General features: G+C 38.8%; 1 protein-coding gene across 10 annotated transcripts in view; it reads left to right on the forward strand.

The window, feature by feature from the left end:
• Nucleotides 1–13,024, forward strand: part of CDC42BPA (CDC42 binding protein kinase alpha) — a 338,932-nt gene that overhangs the window by 307,383 nt on the left and 18,525 nt on the right. For all 10 annotated transcript variants that reach the window (XM_035011000.1, XM_035011004.1, XM_035011008.1 and 7 more), the window contains 8 exons: nucleotides 1,210–1,346; nucleotides 2,007–2,146; nucleotides 3,385–3,466; nucleotides 5,193–5,409; nucleotides 6,244–6,306; nucleotides 7,380–7,973; nucleotides 9,690–9,787; nucleotides 12,399–12,483. In XM_035011000.1, the coding sequence (XP_034866891.1) occupies nucleotides 1,210–1,346; nucleotides 2,007–2,146; nucleotides 3,385–3,466; nucleotides 5,193–5,409; nucleotides 6,244–6,306; nucleotides 7,380–7,973; nucleotides 9,690–9,787; nucleotides 12,399–12,483 (1,416 nt within the window). The remainder of the gene's footprint in view (nucleotides 1–1,209; nucleotides 1,347–2,006; nucleotides 2,147–3,384; nucleotides 3,467–5,192; nucleotides 5,410–6,243; nucleotides 6,307–7,379; nucleotides 7,974–9,689; nucleotides 9,788–12,398; nucleotides 12,484–13,024) is intronic.

A 13,024-nucleotide genomic window follows, 5' to 3' on the forward strand; every position in this document is an offset into this window, starting at 1 on the left:
GATACATTTTCCCATGTGCATGCATTCCCTGATGGTATCCCTTCAGGTCCTCTCTTAATCTTTCCCAAATATTCTCCAGGACTGACCCTTAGAGTAGGAATTGTCTAAATGAATATTCTTAGTCTACAGCCCCTTCCAACAAGTTTGTTTGTTTTAAATATTTTACTTTTTTTTTTTAAGATTTTATTTATTTATTTTAGAGAGAGAGAGAGTGAGTGGAGGGAGGGACAGAGGGCGAGAGAGAATCTCAAGCAGACTCCCTGCTGAATGCAGAGCCCGGTATGGGGCTCAATCCCACGACCCTGAGATTATGACCTGAGCTGAAATCAGGAGTTGGAGGCTTAACCAACTGAGCCACCCAGGCACCCCCTAAATATTTTAATTGTCATCCAACCAAGTCTCAGTGAAACTTATACATTTATTTTTGTTTATCCTGTTTCTTGGAGTCTCAAGTTCATCATACGTGTATCAGGTAGAGGTATCATGGCAGCATTGTTGGTAGGGTGGGCTCTGAGCCCGACTGCCTGGGTTTGAATTCTAGCAATGCCACTTACGAGTCCTGTGACCCAGGGCAAGTCCATCATAAATAGGAGTAGCTGTACCTCTCTTAGATTGTTACAGAGAAATGTACTCAATAAAGTTGACCGTTATTATGATCTTAGTCATAGCTGAAGTATCTATAATGATATTAACAAATCCTAAAGTTTACCCGTGATTTATACATTTTTAATCATTAAACAATTTCATTTTCAAAAAGAGGGATTGGTAAAGTTTGCCAGATACTGCAAAGATGTCAGGTAATTTCATGTCCATTAGTGACTCTGGCAAGAGAAACTTTCAGGGCAGATACCAAGTTGCAGTGAGACGAAGAGTTAGAACTCTAGAAACTACTTTTTGGAATGCCAAGTTTAAATCAACTGTTGTATTCACAAGCTTAGATTTTTTTTTCCCTATGTATTGGCTGCTCTTGATTACTAATATTAACACAAAACAATATTACAATAATAAAAATCTTTACAATTTCTCATTGAAATTCTTATTAGTAAGCAAATGAATCGGCTCCCCAAATGACAAAACAGTTCTTTAAAACAAAGCCACAGATAAGCATTCATCTACTATAGCCCCTTGTATGTAATGAGTGCTCAGTGAATTATCTTTTTGTAAAAGTGAATTTTTATTGAACATTGTTTTTTTTCCCCCCTTCAAAAGTGTGTGGATTTTCATGTCATATAACTTGTGTAAACAAAGCTCCAACTGCTTGTCCAGTCCCGCCTGAGCAGACAAAAGGGCCTCTGGGGATAGACCCGCAGAAGGGAATAGGAACAGCATATGAAGGTCATGTCAGGGTAAGTCTGATTAGGTTGGGTTTAGATTAATCTTTTGAGGTTGATTAATGACTGAAAATAAAGTCCAGTCGTCTTACAAACATACTTCTTGCCAGAAAAATAGGCGAATAAAATTCATCTAATAATTTTATTTCATCCAGAGTGATTTGAAAACAAAAACCTGGCCTTTGCTTGGAAATAAATTCCAAAATGTCTACGGTTTTCTGTACTGTCCGTATCTTGTAACGAACAGATGTTGGAATCTCCCTAAAGGAGTCTTTGGCACCTGGTCTTCCTGGAGATGCAGTGTATGCCTATGACATGTGAGATGTTGTAATCCTGAATAGCATTTAAAGTGTAAGCTACATTTCATCATACTCCCAAATTTGACTTTTATGCTACTAAGAAAGAAATCCATGAATGTTATTTTAATGAATTATTAGTGAAAGTTAAAATGGTTTAAAATTTTTTAGAATAAAAAGTCATATAATATTTGAAGAATGTATTCTTACAGTTTCTCATGTTATCAGTGGTCTGTGTGTTCCATCTGCACTTGACCCCCCCCAGAGCGGCAGACTTAGGACACGTGTACATTATCTTTAGGTTTCCATCGTGCAGTTACATAGGTAACTGAGGGGGCTGTGACTAACATTTTTTTTGAGTTGTTTCTGTTTCCTGAAGATCCCAAAGCCAGCTGGAGTGAAGAAAGGATGGCAAAGAGCACTGGCTGTGGTTTGTGACTTTAAACTCTTCCTATACGATGTTGCGGAAGGAAAAGCGTCTCAGCCCAGTGTCGTGGTCAGTCAGGTGATTGACATGAGGTAAGCTTTCAAAAGTGAAAATATTTGTGTCTTTATGACATAGGAATAAAAAAGTGTCTGGTTTTTCATCTGATTACATTGCCATATTTTTATTTAAATCTGATTTCATATTAATAATCTAACTTACTAATATTGCCAGAGTAATGTAATTAAAACCAGGAAGCAAGGTGTCATTATAGGACAGGTTGATGTGTGTTGAGTGAGTGAGTTGGGGTTCGGACTTAGGGAAAAGAAGCTAATGTTCGAATCCAAAAGACCAGCATAAAGATGGCTGAGGTGACGAAGGCCTAATACGTGGTCTTGTCACCTGAAGGTATAGATCGTAAATCCAGTGCAAGGAAAAATATCCCAGAATCAGATAGGTTCTTGGAGTATGTAATGAGCCGGGAAACATTTGAATGAGTCCACCTCTTGAATATTTCTGGTCTCACTCTTTAGGCCCTTCCCCTGCCCTGTGGAGTACTCTCCTTTACCTCTTCTTGTAACTCCTGCGCTCCCTTGGGGTGACTTATGAGCCCCCAGAGCTTCAGCTGTCACCTCTATGCTGATGACTCCCACACAGGCCTCCCTCCAGCTCTTTCTCCAGCACTCAGAACAAGCAAACGCTTGTGCCATGGTGCACGCTGGCATTTTATACCAGCACCTTAGACACATCCTCTTCCCCTCAGATACAGAATGTGAGGAGATAGGTGCAGGAAACATTAGCAACGAAAGTCTGACAGAGCCTGCTCAGGGAATTGCTATAGAAAGACAGGGAGAAGAAGCAGAGACGAGACTAAGGCGTCAAGTCTTCAAGACCAAGAGAATGATGGCACTAAGAATTAGGAAGTCACAAGGAGTAAATTATTGTGGAGGAATTCTGTTTCAGGTGTTGACAGAAGAGTGAAATGTCAGATATGGTATGTTGTGAGCTCGTGAGCTGTGTTGCGGGAGGCAAGAGGGTGCCTTGTTCTGGAGGGTTCCGATCCCTCGTCTGCATGTACGGGTACTGGCCTTGCAGCTGGAGGCAGCAGCTGTTGCTAGCCCTGTGTAATTGCCACTGCTAAGTTACCTCTTATAAATTCCTCTGGGCACCATCAATTACAGTGGCGAAAAAAATCAATTTTTTTTTAATTCAATTTGAATGTTTTGTGCAATGAAGTTTTGAGGATTGTCCCATGTGTGTTATTTGGATGCACACCCTAAACACAACATACACACCCCATACACTGACTTTTAATGTTGCATTTTTCCTTCAGGGATGAAGAATTTTCTGTGAGTTCAGTCTTGGCTTCTGATGTTATTCATGCAAGTCGAAAAGATATACCCTGCATATTCAGAGTGAGTATGTGCACTGTAATTTGATCACTGAATTATGTGTTCTTAGTGAATATATATTTTGTCTCTTTATATAGATCATAAACTTACTAGGAAATAGTAAATCCTATATTCCTTAATGTGTTTTGTATCATCCAGTACTTGAATGTATAGACAATTAGTGCTAAGTAAATATTTTATTAGTAAAAGACCTGTAGAAAGTGTGAATATTTGGCTTCTAAAATAGTTTCATGTTGGGTGATACTTTTGAGCCACAATTCACATTCCAAATAAATATACCACATGGAAAATTGAGTAAGTGTGAGGTTTATCAAGTTTTTGGAAAATAGAGGTTTCTTTTTAAAATCTCATTTAAAAAATTAGTGTTTTATTTCTATTGCTTTGTAATAACTACCTCAAAACTTAGTGGCTTAAACCAGTAATGATTTATTTTTTACCATACTGTGGGTCAGCTATCCAGTTTGAGTGGGGTTGAGTAGGGTCACTCCTGTGGCTACATTCGGCTCATTTGGGGCTGGAATATCCAAAATAACCTTGCTTCCATATCTGGGGCCTTGCTGCTGGCTGTCAGGCTGGGCGATCTCTGCTCTCTTTGTGAACTTTCTCCATGTGGTCTCTCATTCAGTCATCCAGCTGAGCTCTACAGGGCTGGCCTCCAAGAGAACAAAAGAAGCTGCCAGGCCTCTCTTTTAAGGACCAGGCCAAAACAGACATAACTCCCATGCATTCTGTTGGTCAGAGCATGTCACGAGGCCAGCCTGGATTTAAGGGGAGAGGAAATAGACTCCAGAGCTTGATGAGAAAAATAGAATTCCATAGAAAGAATTGTTGGTAGCCATCTTTGGAGGCTGTCTGCCCTACTACAGGGGGATCTTGAACTGGTAAATTAAGACAATAGATGTTTAAAAAAAAAAAAAAAAGCCCACTGCCCTAATGTTATGCCCGTATGCTGAGTGTCTATGAATCTTGTATCTAAGAAAGGTCACCAAGGGAGCCTAAAGAGGCCCACTTGCCTAAAGCTGATTCACATAGTGGGATTTTATGGTCACTGCTGCCTTTAAGAAGGGATCCGTATATATAAAGTTTAAGTCTGTTCTGATTGTAAGTGCTATTTGTATAGTGATAAATCTTCATGTAAATACCAACTCAAGTGATCTGATCTTCTCTAAAATAATGTGAGTTATGTTATGAAGTAACGGAGTGTTATTGCTGACTTTTTAAAACAAGTTGAAAATCGGTTTGGTGTAGTGCTTCTGAGCATGGACCCAGGATCCCAGTCTGGTGGGACATCCTTGGAGACCGTGAGTCTCTGCGCCAGAGTATTTTCATATGTAAAATCAGGATATGATAGCAATACCTGTCTCATACTTGTAACATGCTCCGATCACTGCTCAGAGATTGCTCAGTAAATGTCAGCTGCTGTTGATGTATGAGTATGGGTCATGCATTTCTCAGTGATGGCATTCTGGCATTTTATAGCAAAGAAAATAAAAAATGGTTACTAACATTTAAAATGGTATCTAGATAGATAGCGGTATATGCTACCTCTGCTTTGTCATGAATTCTAATGTGAAGACTAGTTATTCTCTGTTTAGGAGAGCTGACCTCTGGTAAAGGTGTCATCTGATGAATGCTCATTTTGTCAGCCAGAGTCTGGTCAACTAGCATCAGCATGAAACCAGTGTGGAGGCTGTCTGTTTTCTAACATAGGCTGATTAAACTATCCTAGGTCACGGCTTCCCAGCTCTCAGCGTCTGACAGCAGGTGTTCGGTCCTGATGCTCGCGGAGAGCGAGAGCGAGAGGAACAAGTGGGTGGGCATGCTCAGTGAGCTGCACAAGATTTTGAAGAAAAGCAAATTCAGAGACCGCTCAGTCTATGTTCCCAAGGAGGCTTATGACAGCACTCTGCCCCTCATTAAAACAACCCAGGCAGCTGCAATCATAGGTACGGACTTGCCCCGTTGACCGTGTTACCATAGTTGTTGACTAACCTACTGTGTGAGCAGGGCTGGCTTGCAGCTGGGAACCCCCAGTGTCCAGCATGGCGTGTGTTGTGCCCTGAATGCGCAGGAAATGCCTACTGAGTGAGCGAGGCCATTGAGAGCTATGTTTTCCAGTAAATGAGAATAAGTACACTTTCCAAGTGTGTTTTCTTCTGAAAAAGCAACGGTGCTGAAGATTAACCTATTAACGATCTATTTTCTGCTGTGTGACTTAGAACAAGTTGTTTAACTTCTTAAAGCATAAGTTTCCTAGGTAAGATACAGGTTCCAGTTACCTCGCAGAAGTGATGAGGAGGTTTCAGGAAGGCGGGACATGTGACACGGGACACCCTGCATATCAAATGCCCTCAAGAAATGGCGGTGTCTGTATCTGGAGGTTTACATTTTTGTCTGTACACATCCAACTCTTTTGTTACTTTCTAGTCAATAAAAGCTAGTGAGTAGGGTCCAAGTGCCTTCCACAATTTTCCCTCCCAAAACAAGAAATAGAACTAGACCCAGGGTGCTTAACAAACTAGGTTTTTAATTTTTTTCACCCTTTATTGAATAAACATTTACTTCTTTTTGTAAGAATGGATATACTTTCTAATGATTGTTCCATTTAAAAAGACATGAGGTAACATTTACCACTGTAATCTGAAAGGAGATTTAATAGCACAAATTGTTATTGCTATTTTAAGTTACTTATTTCAGTTTTTTGCACCAAATTTCTTTATTATCTGTTTGTTCTATTAGTTTTACATAGTTTTACCTATTCATATTTATGTCTTCCATAGATCACGAAAGGATAGCGCTGGGCAATGAAGAAGGGTTGTTTGTTGTTCACGTCACCAAAGATGGTAAGAGAAAAGTTAATTATTGCAGAGTAACTTTCAACCATATTGTTAGACAAACCTAAACTCTAGATTCTAAATTCTAAGAAGAGCACGATTTGCTCTTATGCATTCTGTAATTGAAATTTTCCACACCTAATTGGATATGTTTATAAATCAAGATACTTTTAATATTCTTTAATCCTCCTGAGGTCTTAAACTTGCAAGAATGTGTTTTGTTTCTTTTGTCATTCATTTAACAGCTCTGCGGCACAAACTCAGGTTGCATGCCTAAAGATAGATGTGAAAGATACAGCTTGATTTGTTCATTGCTCTGTTAGTGCTTGAAGAGGTAGCAGTCATTAAAATGTGTTCATGTGGGGGTGTTTTTCCCCACACTTAATACAACAGATTTTTTTCCAGGGAGAAATTAAATACTGAGTGAAATAAAAAGGAACCAATTTGCTAGTGTCCTGTCTTCAGATCAAGAGAGATCATGGGAAAAAAATGCATTTAAACTACATCTGTTTGTTACCCGTAGAGATACCTTCAGGGGCACCTGGGTGGCTCAGTTGGTTAAACGTCTGACTCTTGGCTTCAGCTCAGGTCATGATCTCAGGATCCTGGGATGGAACCCCTGAGCCTGGAGCCTGCTTGAGATTCTCTTTCCCTCTGCCCCTCTCCCTTGCTTCTGCATGCACATGCATATGTGCACTCTCTCTCCCTGGGAAAAAAAAAGAAAGAAAGAAATATCTTCAGTGAAATATACCTTAAAATAGCACCATGGTAAAGTTCCTGAGAACTTAGTGCCAGTAAAAAGGTTTTTCCTACAGATGTAGCATGCTTTATCACATAGGGATCCTTTGCCTTGGTTGCCAGAAATCGTGGTGCTGAATTTAACACCTCACTGTAGGTGTATGCAGTTGCCTTATAATGGATATAATTATCTTCCTCTTTCTCCATATGATTTGGATTTCTTATTTTTCTGTGTGTATCTTTGTCTTTATTATAAGTTGACATACCATTTTGAGTATAATTGGGATACGATTAGTAAATAAAACATTATTCTGCATTTGATTTATTATCATTTCTTTGCATAGAAATTATTAGAGTTGGTGACAATAAGAAGATACATCAGATTGAACTCATTCCAAATGATCAGCTTGTTGCTGTGATCTCAGGACGAAATCGTCATGTGCGACTTTTTCCCATGTCAGCTTTGGACGGACGAGAGACTGATTTTTATAAGCTGGCAGAAACTAAAGGGTGTCAGTCCATAACTTCTGGCAAAGTGTGCCATGGAGCTCTCACATGCCTGTGTGTGGCTATGAAAAGGCAGGTCCTTTGTTATGAACTATTTCAGAGCAAGACCCGTCACAGAAAATTTAAGGAAATTCAAGTGCCATATAATGTGCAATGGATGGCGATCTTCAGTGAACAACTCTGCGTGGGATTCCAGTCGGGATTCCTCAGATACCCCTTGAATGGGGAAGGAAGTCCGTACAGCATGCTCCATTCAAATGACCACACACTATCGTTTATTGCACATCAGCCGATGGATGCCATCTGTGCAGTTGAGATCTCCAGTAAAGAGTATCTGCTGTGTTTTAACAGCATCGGGGTATACACCGACTGCCAGGGCCGGAGATCGAGACAGCAGGAACTGATGTGGCCAGCAAATCCTTCCTTTTGTTGTAAGAGTCTCTTATTTTGGCTGTTTTACCTTTTTGTTTCTTTCCTTTTCCTTCCACCTCATCTCCTCAATATATTCACTCTTAATAACAGGTGGTTTTTTAAAGTCACCCTTAAGGTTTTGCCCAAGTGTCAATTATGTTGTTTAATTATGTGAAGTAACTACCATAGTTAGACCTCGGCCAGCAGGCTTGACATTACCTTGTACCTAGTTGAAGCTAATCTTTCTATGGAATATTTTACTTAAGTGGATTTTTAACCCATGTTATATTTTGAAGTAACTCTAAACAGTTATCTTCATGGTTCCCCAAAATACAGTGCTTGTGAGCGTTAACAGCTCATGAGACTTACTCTGGAGAAGTAGTTACTAAGTGAATTATTTAATCAGTTATGTAAAGGTATAATGCACCATCTGTAAGAAGTGTTTCTCTGTTTTATATTTTTATCTAGATAGATAGATATTTGAGATTGCCTGTTGCACTCTTTCGAGAAATATTAAGACATTAATAAATTATTGGATACTCATTACATGCCATCTCACTAGGATAAAGATAGAGAGCTCAGCTCAATAGGCAATTTTCCCCTGCTGGTGCAGAGTGGGAAGTAGGGAAGATTCATGACAAGCGAGAAGTTGCATTGGATTCTAAGTGCTCTGTAGCATAAGTACCAAGTTCTGGAGAGGCTGGTGGGAGGAGTGTCTGACCCCATGTGCTTTGTTTTTAGTGGAAGATACTTGAACATGCTTGAATCCTGAACTGGGGAACTAGGGAAAGGTTGACTGTGTGGTAAATACAGGAAATAGAGTAAGATACCCACGGAGGCCAGAGAGGATGGAATTCAGAACACAGGGGGAAGGATTTGGGGCCAGAGGCATGAAATCTCCTCCGCTGGAACCAGGTAGGAGGAGTGATGGGCAGGATACAGTTGAGTGTAAAGGTTTAGTGGGAGAAAAGTTGGGAAGGCCATACATGCTTATTACAGAAAAGTTAGAAAATCTAGATTAAAAAAAAGAAAGAAAAATACTTGTAATTCTACCCACCCATACCTAACTATTCTTAAAGTTTTGTTTCTTCTAAAATACGTACTCTTATCTGTGGTGTCCTATGTAGAATAAGGACTGTTTGGTAACCTGGTCAGGTAATAATTCCAAGTATTACTTCTGATACGGAATCAGAATATCTGGCTTTTATGAATAGCTCGGCCAGGGATGTAAAACGCGACGTCAGCTTAGGTCAACCATCTCATCTCTTCTTGCTTGTGCACCGTCTGTCGTTGTTCATTCTTCCAGTAAGTGGTTTTGAACATTTACCCCATTCACGTGCCTGTGTCAGGTGTGTGATCCTATGTTCATAGATGTGATGGCAGGTCTCACCTAAAGATTGCTTTGTAAGTATCTTAACTGGTTTAGGAATCAAATACTTTTTTAAAAAATGTAATGACATCCCTTTATAGAACTTGTATTGGAGAAGGGAATATTCTGCCGTCTGTGTTAGCAGAATCCTTATGTATTAAAGTGGCTGTCTGACCCGCAGCATGTCCTCTGCTCATTTATGACATGTTCTGTCTGCCTCAAAAATGTTTTGAAGTGGCTACTACGTGAACACAGTAGGATTTGGGTGGGATTGTGCTCTACAATTATTTAGCATAGATCTTTCAAAATGTTTGGGGTTTACAAGTTAGAAGTAATTAGCCACTGTTCCCTCCTTCCCTTCTTGCAGGTTACAATGCACCATATCTCTCGGTGTACAGTGAAAACGCGGTTGATATCTTCGACGTGAACTCTATGGAATGGATTCAGACTCTCCCACTCAAAAAGGTAATTTCATGTGAAAATATGGGCTAAGCACACTAATGAGTGTAGTCAAACACTAATGAGTGTATTCAAACACTAAGGAGTGTAGTCAAACACTAATAGTTGGCTATTTTTCACTATTCAGGCATTTTCTGGCAGTCGGTAATTTGGGGTTTCGCTAAGAGGAGAAACACTAGAAACAAAAGTCAAGCTGGTTAATTTTGTAGGTGAATTCAACACCATACTCTTTTTATCACATTTAGTTTCACTGTATCAATAGGAGTATTGTCATAACAAGCAACTAGAATCTATACCCAACTTAAAATGCCAGTGTCGTCTTCTACTTCAGGAGCTCTGAGGGAGGAGAAGGCTGTCATTTCTTTTTTGTAACTGCTTTTCACATTATGGGATGCAGGCTCTAATCCTGAGACAGCTCTCACACGCTAGAAAGGTGGTTAAACTTAGAACCAAAACTGTTTAAGCATCTCATGATTAAAACACAAAGGCTTTATATATTCCTAATAAAACATGATTTTCCCTTTAATATCTCCCTATGATAACAGAAGGGAATTTTATAGGTATACAATGACTGTTTTGCATACGAGAAGACTAATAGTTTCATACAGATATATGTAGCTTGTATCATCGGTTAGGGGGCAGGTGTAAAGGAATAGGTACCAGAAAGTAGCCAACGTCCTATTTTGAAGTCTGCCCCGATCTTAAAGCACATCAGCAATGAAAACTCTTGTAAATACTCCCACTTTATGTACAATGCACCTACAATATGGCCCTTTGGTTTGTATATTTGGGTTGATTGCGTTTAGTTTTCTGTTTTATTTTTATCATGTGAATTTTATAATGTATATGAAAGAATGTGACCTTTATGAAGCATAATAATTAACTGCTGACTCATGAACCCACCTCCTAACTTTAGGGCCAGAACATGACCAATATCACTGCCTCTACCGGTGTCCTTTTCCTTTATCCCATACCCCTGCCCCTCCCCAGAGAGGGAATGTTGTAGGTATCGTTGCTTTGCTTTTCTTAAAATACAGATTTGGGGGGGGGGGGGGCTGCATATTTAAATATTCTTAAACAGTTGTTTCATTTGTACTGTTGAGTTTTGCTTGCTTTTGAGCTTTATGAAAATGTTACATGTGTGTCATCTACCTTGCTTTCTGCATGCATAGTTCAAGATTCACCCTTGTTGTTACACGTGCTATGTGTAGCTCATTGCTTTTCACTACTATAAAATATTCTCTTGAGTGAATAAATCACAGTTCATTTCTCCATTCTCTAATTGGCAGAATTTGAATTATTTTCCAGGTTTTGCTACTGTGAACACTGATGCCTGTGTCTGGGTGCATGTGCAGGAGTTTCTTTATATCTCATGTCTGGGAGTGGAATTGATGGGGCACAGGGAAAGCAAGGGTTCAACTTTATAGGATAGTGTCATTATTTTCCAGAGTCATTGTACCGGTTCATACTCCCCCCAGCAGTAAAGAGGAGTTCCTGCAGACCCACATCTTCTCTGACCTTGCCATTTTCAGAAATCATAGTTTTATAACCATTATCAATGGTTGTAAAATTCTATCTCATCAAAGCATTAATTTGCATGTCCCTAATCTTTGTATGTCTATTCATCTTACTTTTGTTTATGTGTTCATTCTTATTTCTTCTTCTGTGAAAACCTAGTCATGCTTTTTGCTCACTTTTCTGTTTGGCTTCTTTTTTATTAATTTATTGAAATTCTTTATGTATTGTAAATATTGAGTTAGTAAGGGGTGGGGTAAATCTCCATTGTGTCCTATCCATTTTGATTGTGTATTTTGCTCAGCATTTGCTTTGCTTTGCTCATTTGCTTAGCATTTATTTTAATAACAATAAATTATATTATTTTGCCGAAAACTTGTTATAAATTTTATTTTAGATTTTATTTAAATTTAAGTTAGTTAACATGAGGGTATTACTAGTTTCAGGGGTTATTGTTACAAATTTTAATGTCATTATATGTGTATCATTCTTATCCTTTAAGTTTATCTTTTTTCTGTTAGGAAACTTTCCTAACTCAAGGTCATAAAGATAATAGGACCTTTATCCCAAAAGTTTGAAAGTTGTGCCTATTATGTCTTTAATCCCTGTAGAGTTGGTGTGTGATCTGTGGTGTGAGGTAGGGACTCCATTCATCTGTTCCATGTACATGAGGAGTTGCTTTGTCACCGTTTACTGACAGCCCCCCTGAGTGGTACACAGTTTCATCTCTATCATATGTGGACATATAGTTCTAATCACATTCATAAAGTAGCTGTATTGATATCTTCTTAGTATAATGATTTAGTTACTAATGGTTGTAAAAAGTCAAATTTAAGATTTAAATGTATTTCTGCTTTTTTCCTCCCGAATAGTCTTCCTTCAAAATGTTGTCATTGTAACTTTTTTGTTCAAATTAGATAATTTTATAATTCCATCAGAATTAATGTTAATTTTTTGTTGATTTTCTGAGGGAGCTATATTTTGAAGAGGAAGGATAGATGGAAGGTCTCAATAGTGTGTGCTTTCTAAATAGGCCAGAAGTTTTATGATTTCATTTGAAGGTTTTATTGAAATACTAATTTTATTTTTTTTATTATTTTAGGTTCGACCCTTAAACAATGAAGGATCATTAAACCTTTTAGGGTTGGAGACAATTAGATTAATATATTTCAAAAATAAGATGGCAGGTAAGAAAATATACATTAATAGGGTAGCTTCAATGGAAATGTTCTTTCTAAGCTGACTGACTGAGGAAAATAAATAAGTGGCAGAGACCAGATTTAAACTCAGGTGTATCTTACTCCAAAGTCTGTGATCTTGGCTACTGTCATCCTATCCTCAGTCTATTAAGATAAATGTCTGCCTAAAAAGGCATTCTGTTTAATCTTGCGTAGCTGTATACACAATATATTTATTGCTGACCTACCGTGTTATTTTTTTGTGGAGTACTGACTTAAGTGGAGAAAGTATAGCTGTAGATGTCTTCTGTATTATTGATACCGCAAAATCTAACCCAGGTTTGTGGTGCTAAAATTGTGAAAACTCATCCAGAGTTCTGACCGGGGACTTTGAGAATACATCTTCTGACAACACATAGGGCTTTGAACTTCGGAAGTGCTCATATAAGCTCAGGGCAAGGAGAACGGAGAGGAAAGTCCCAGGAGCACCAGAATTGGGAGCGGGGAGTGGGAGCCCCGGGACGGGAATCCAAAGAGGACGAAGGCTGTG

This window comes from Mirounga leonina, unplaced genomic scaffold (genome assembly GCF_011800145.1).
Source record: "Mirounga leonina isolate KUSES-001 unplaced genomic scaffold, KU_Mleo_1.0 Mir_154, whole genome shotgun sequence".
Lineage (NCBI taxonomy): Eukaryota > Metazoa > Chordata > Mammalia > Carnivora > Phocidae > Mirounga > Mirounga leonina.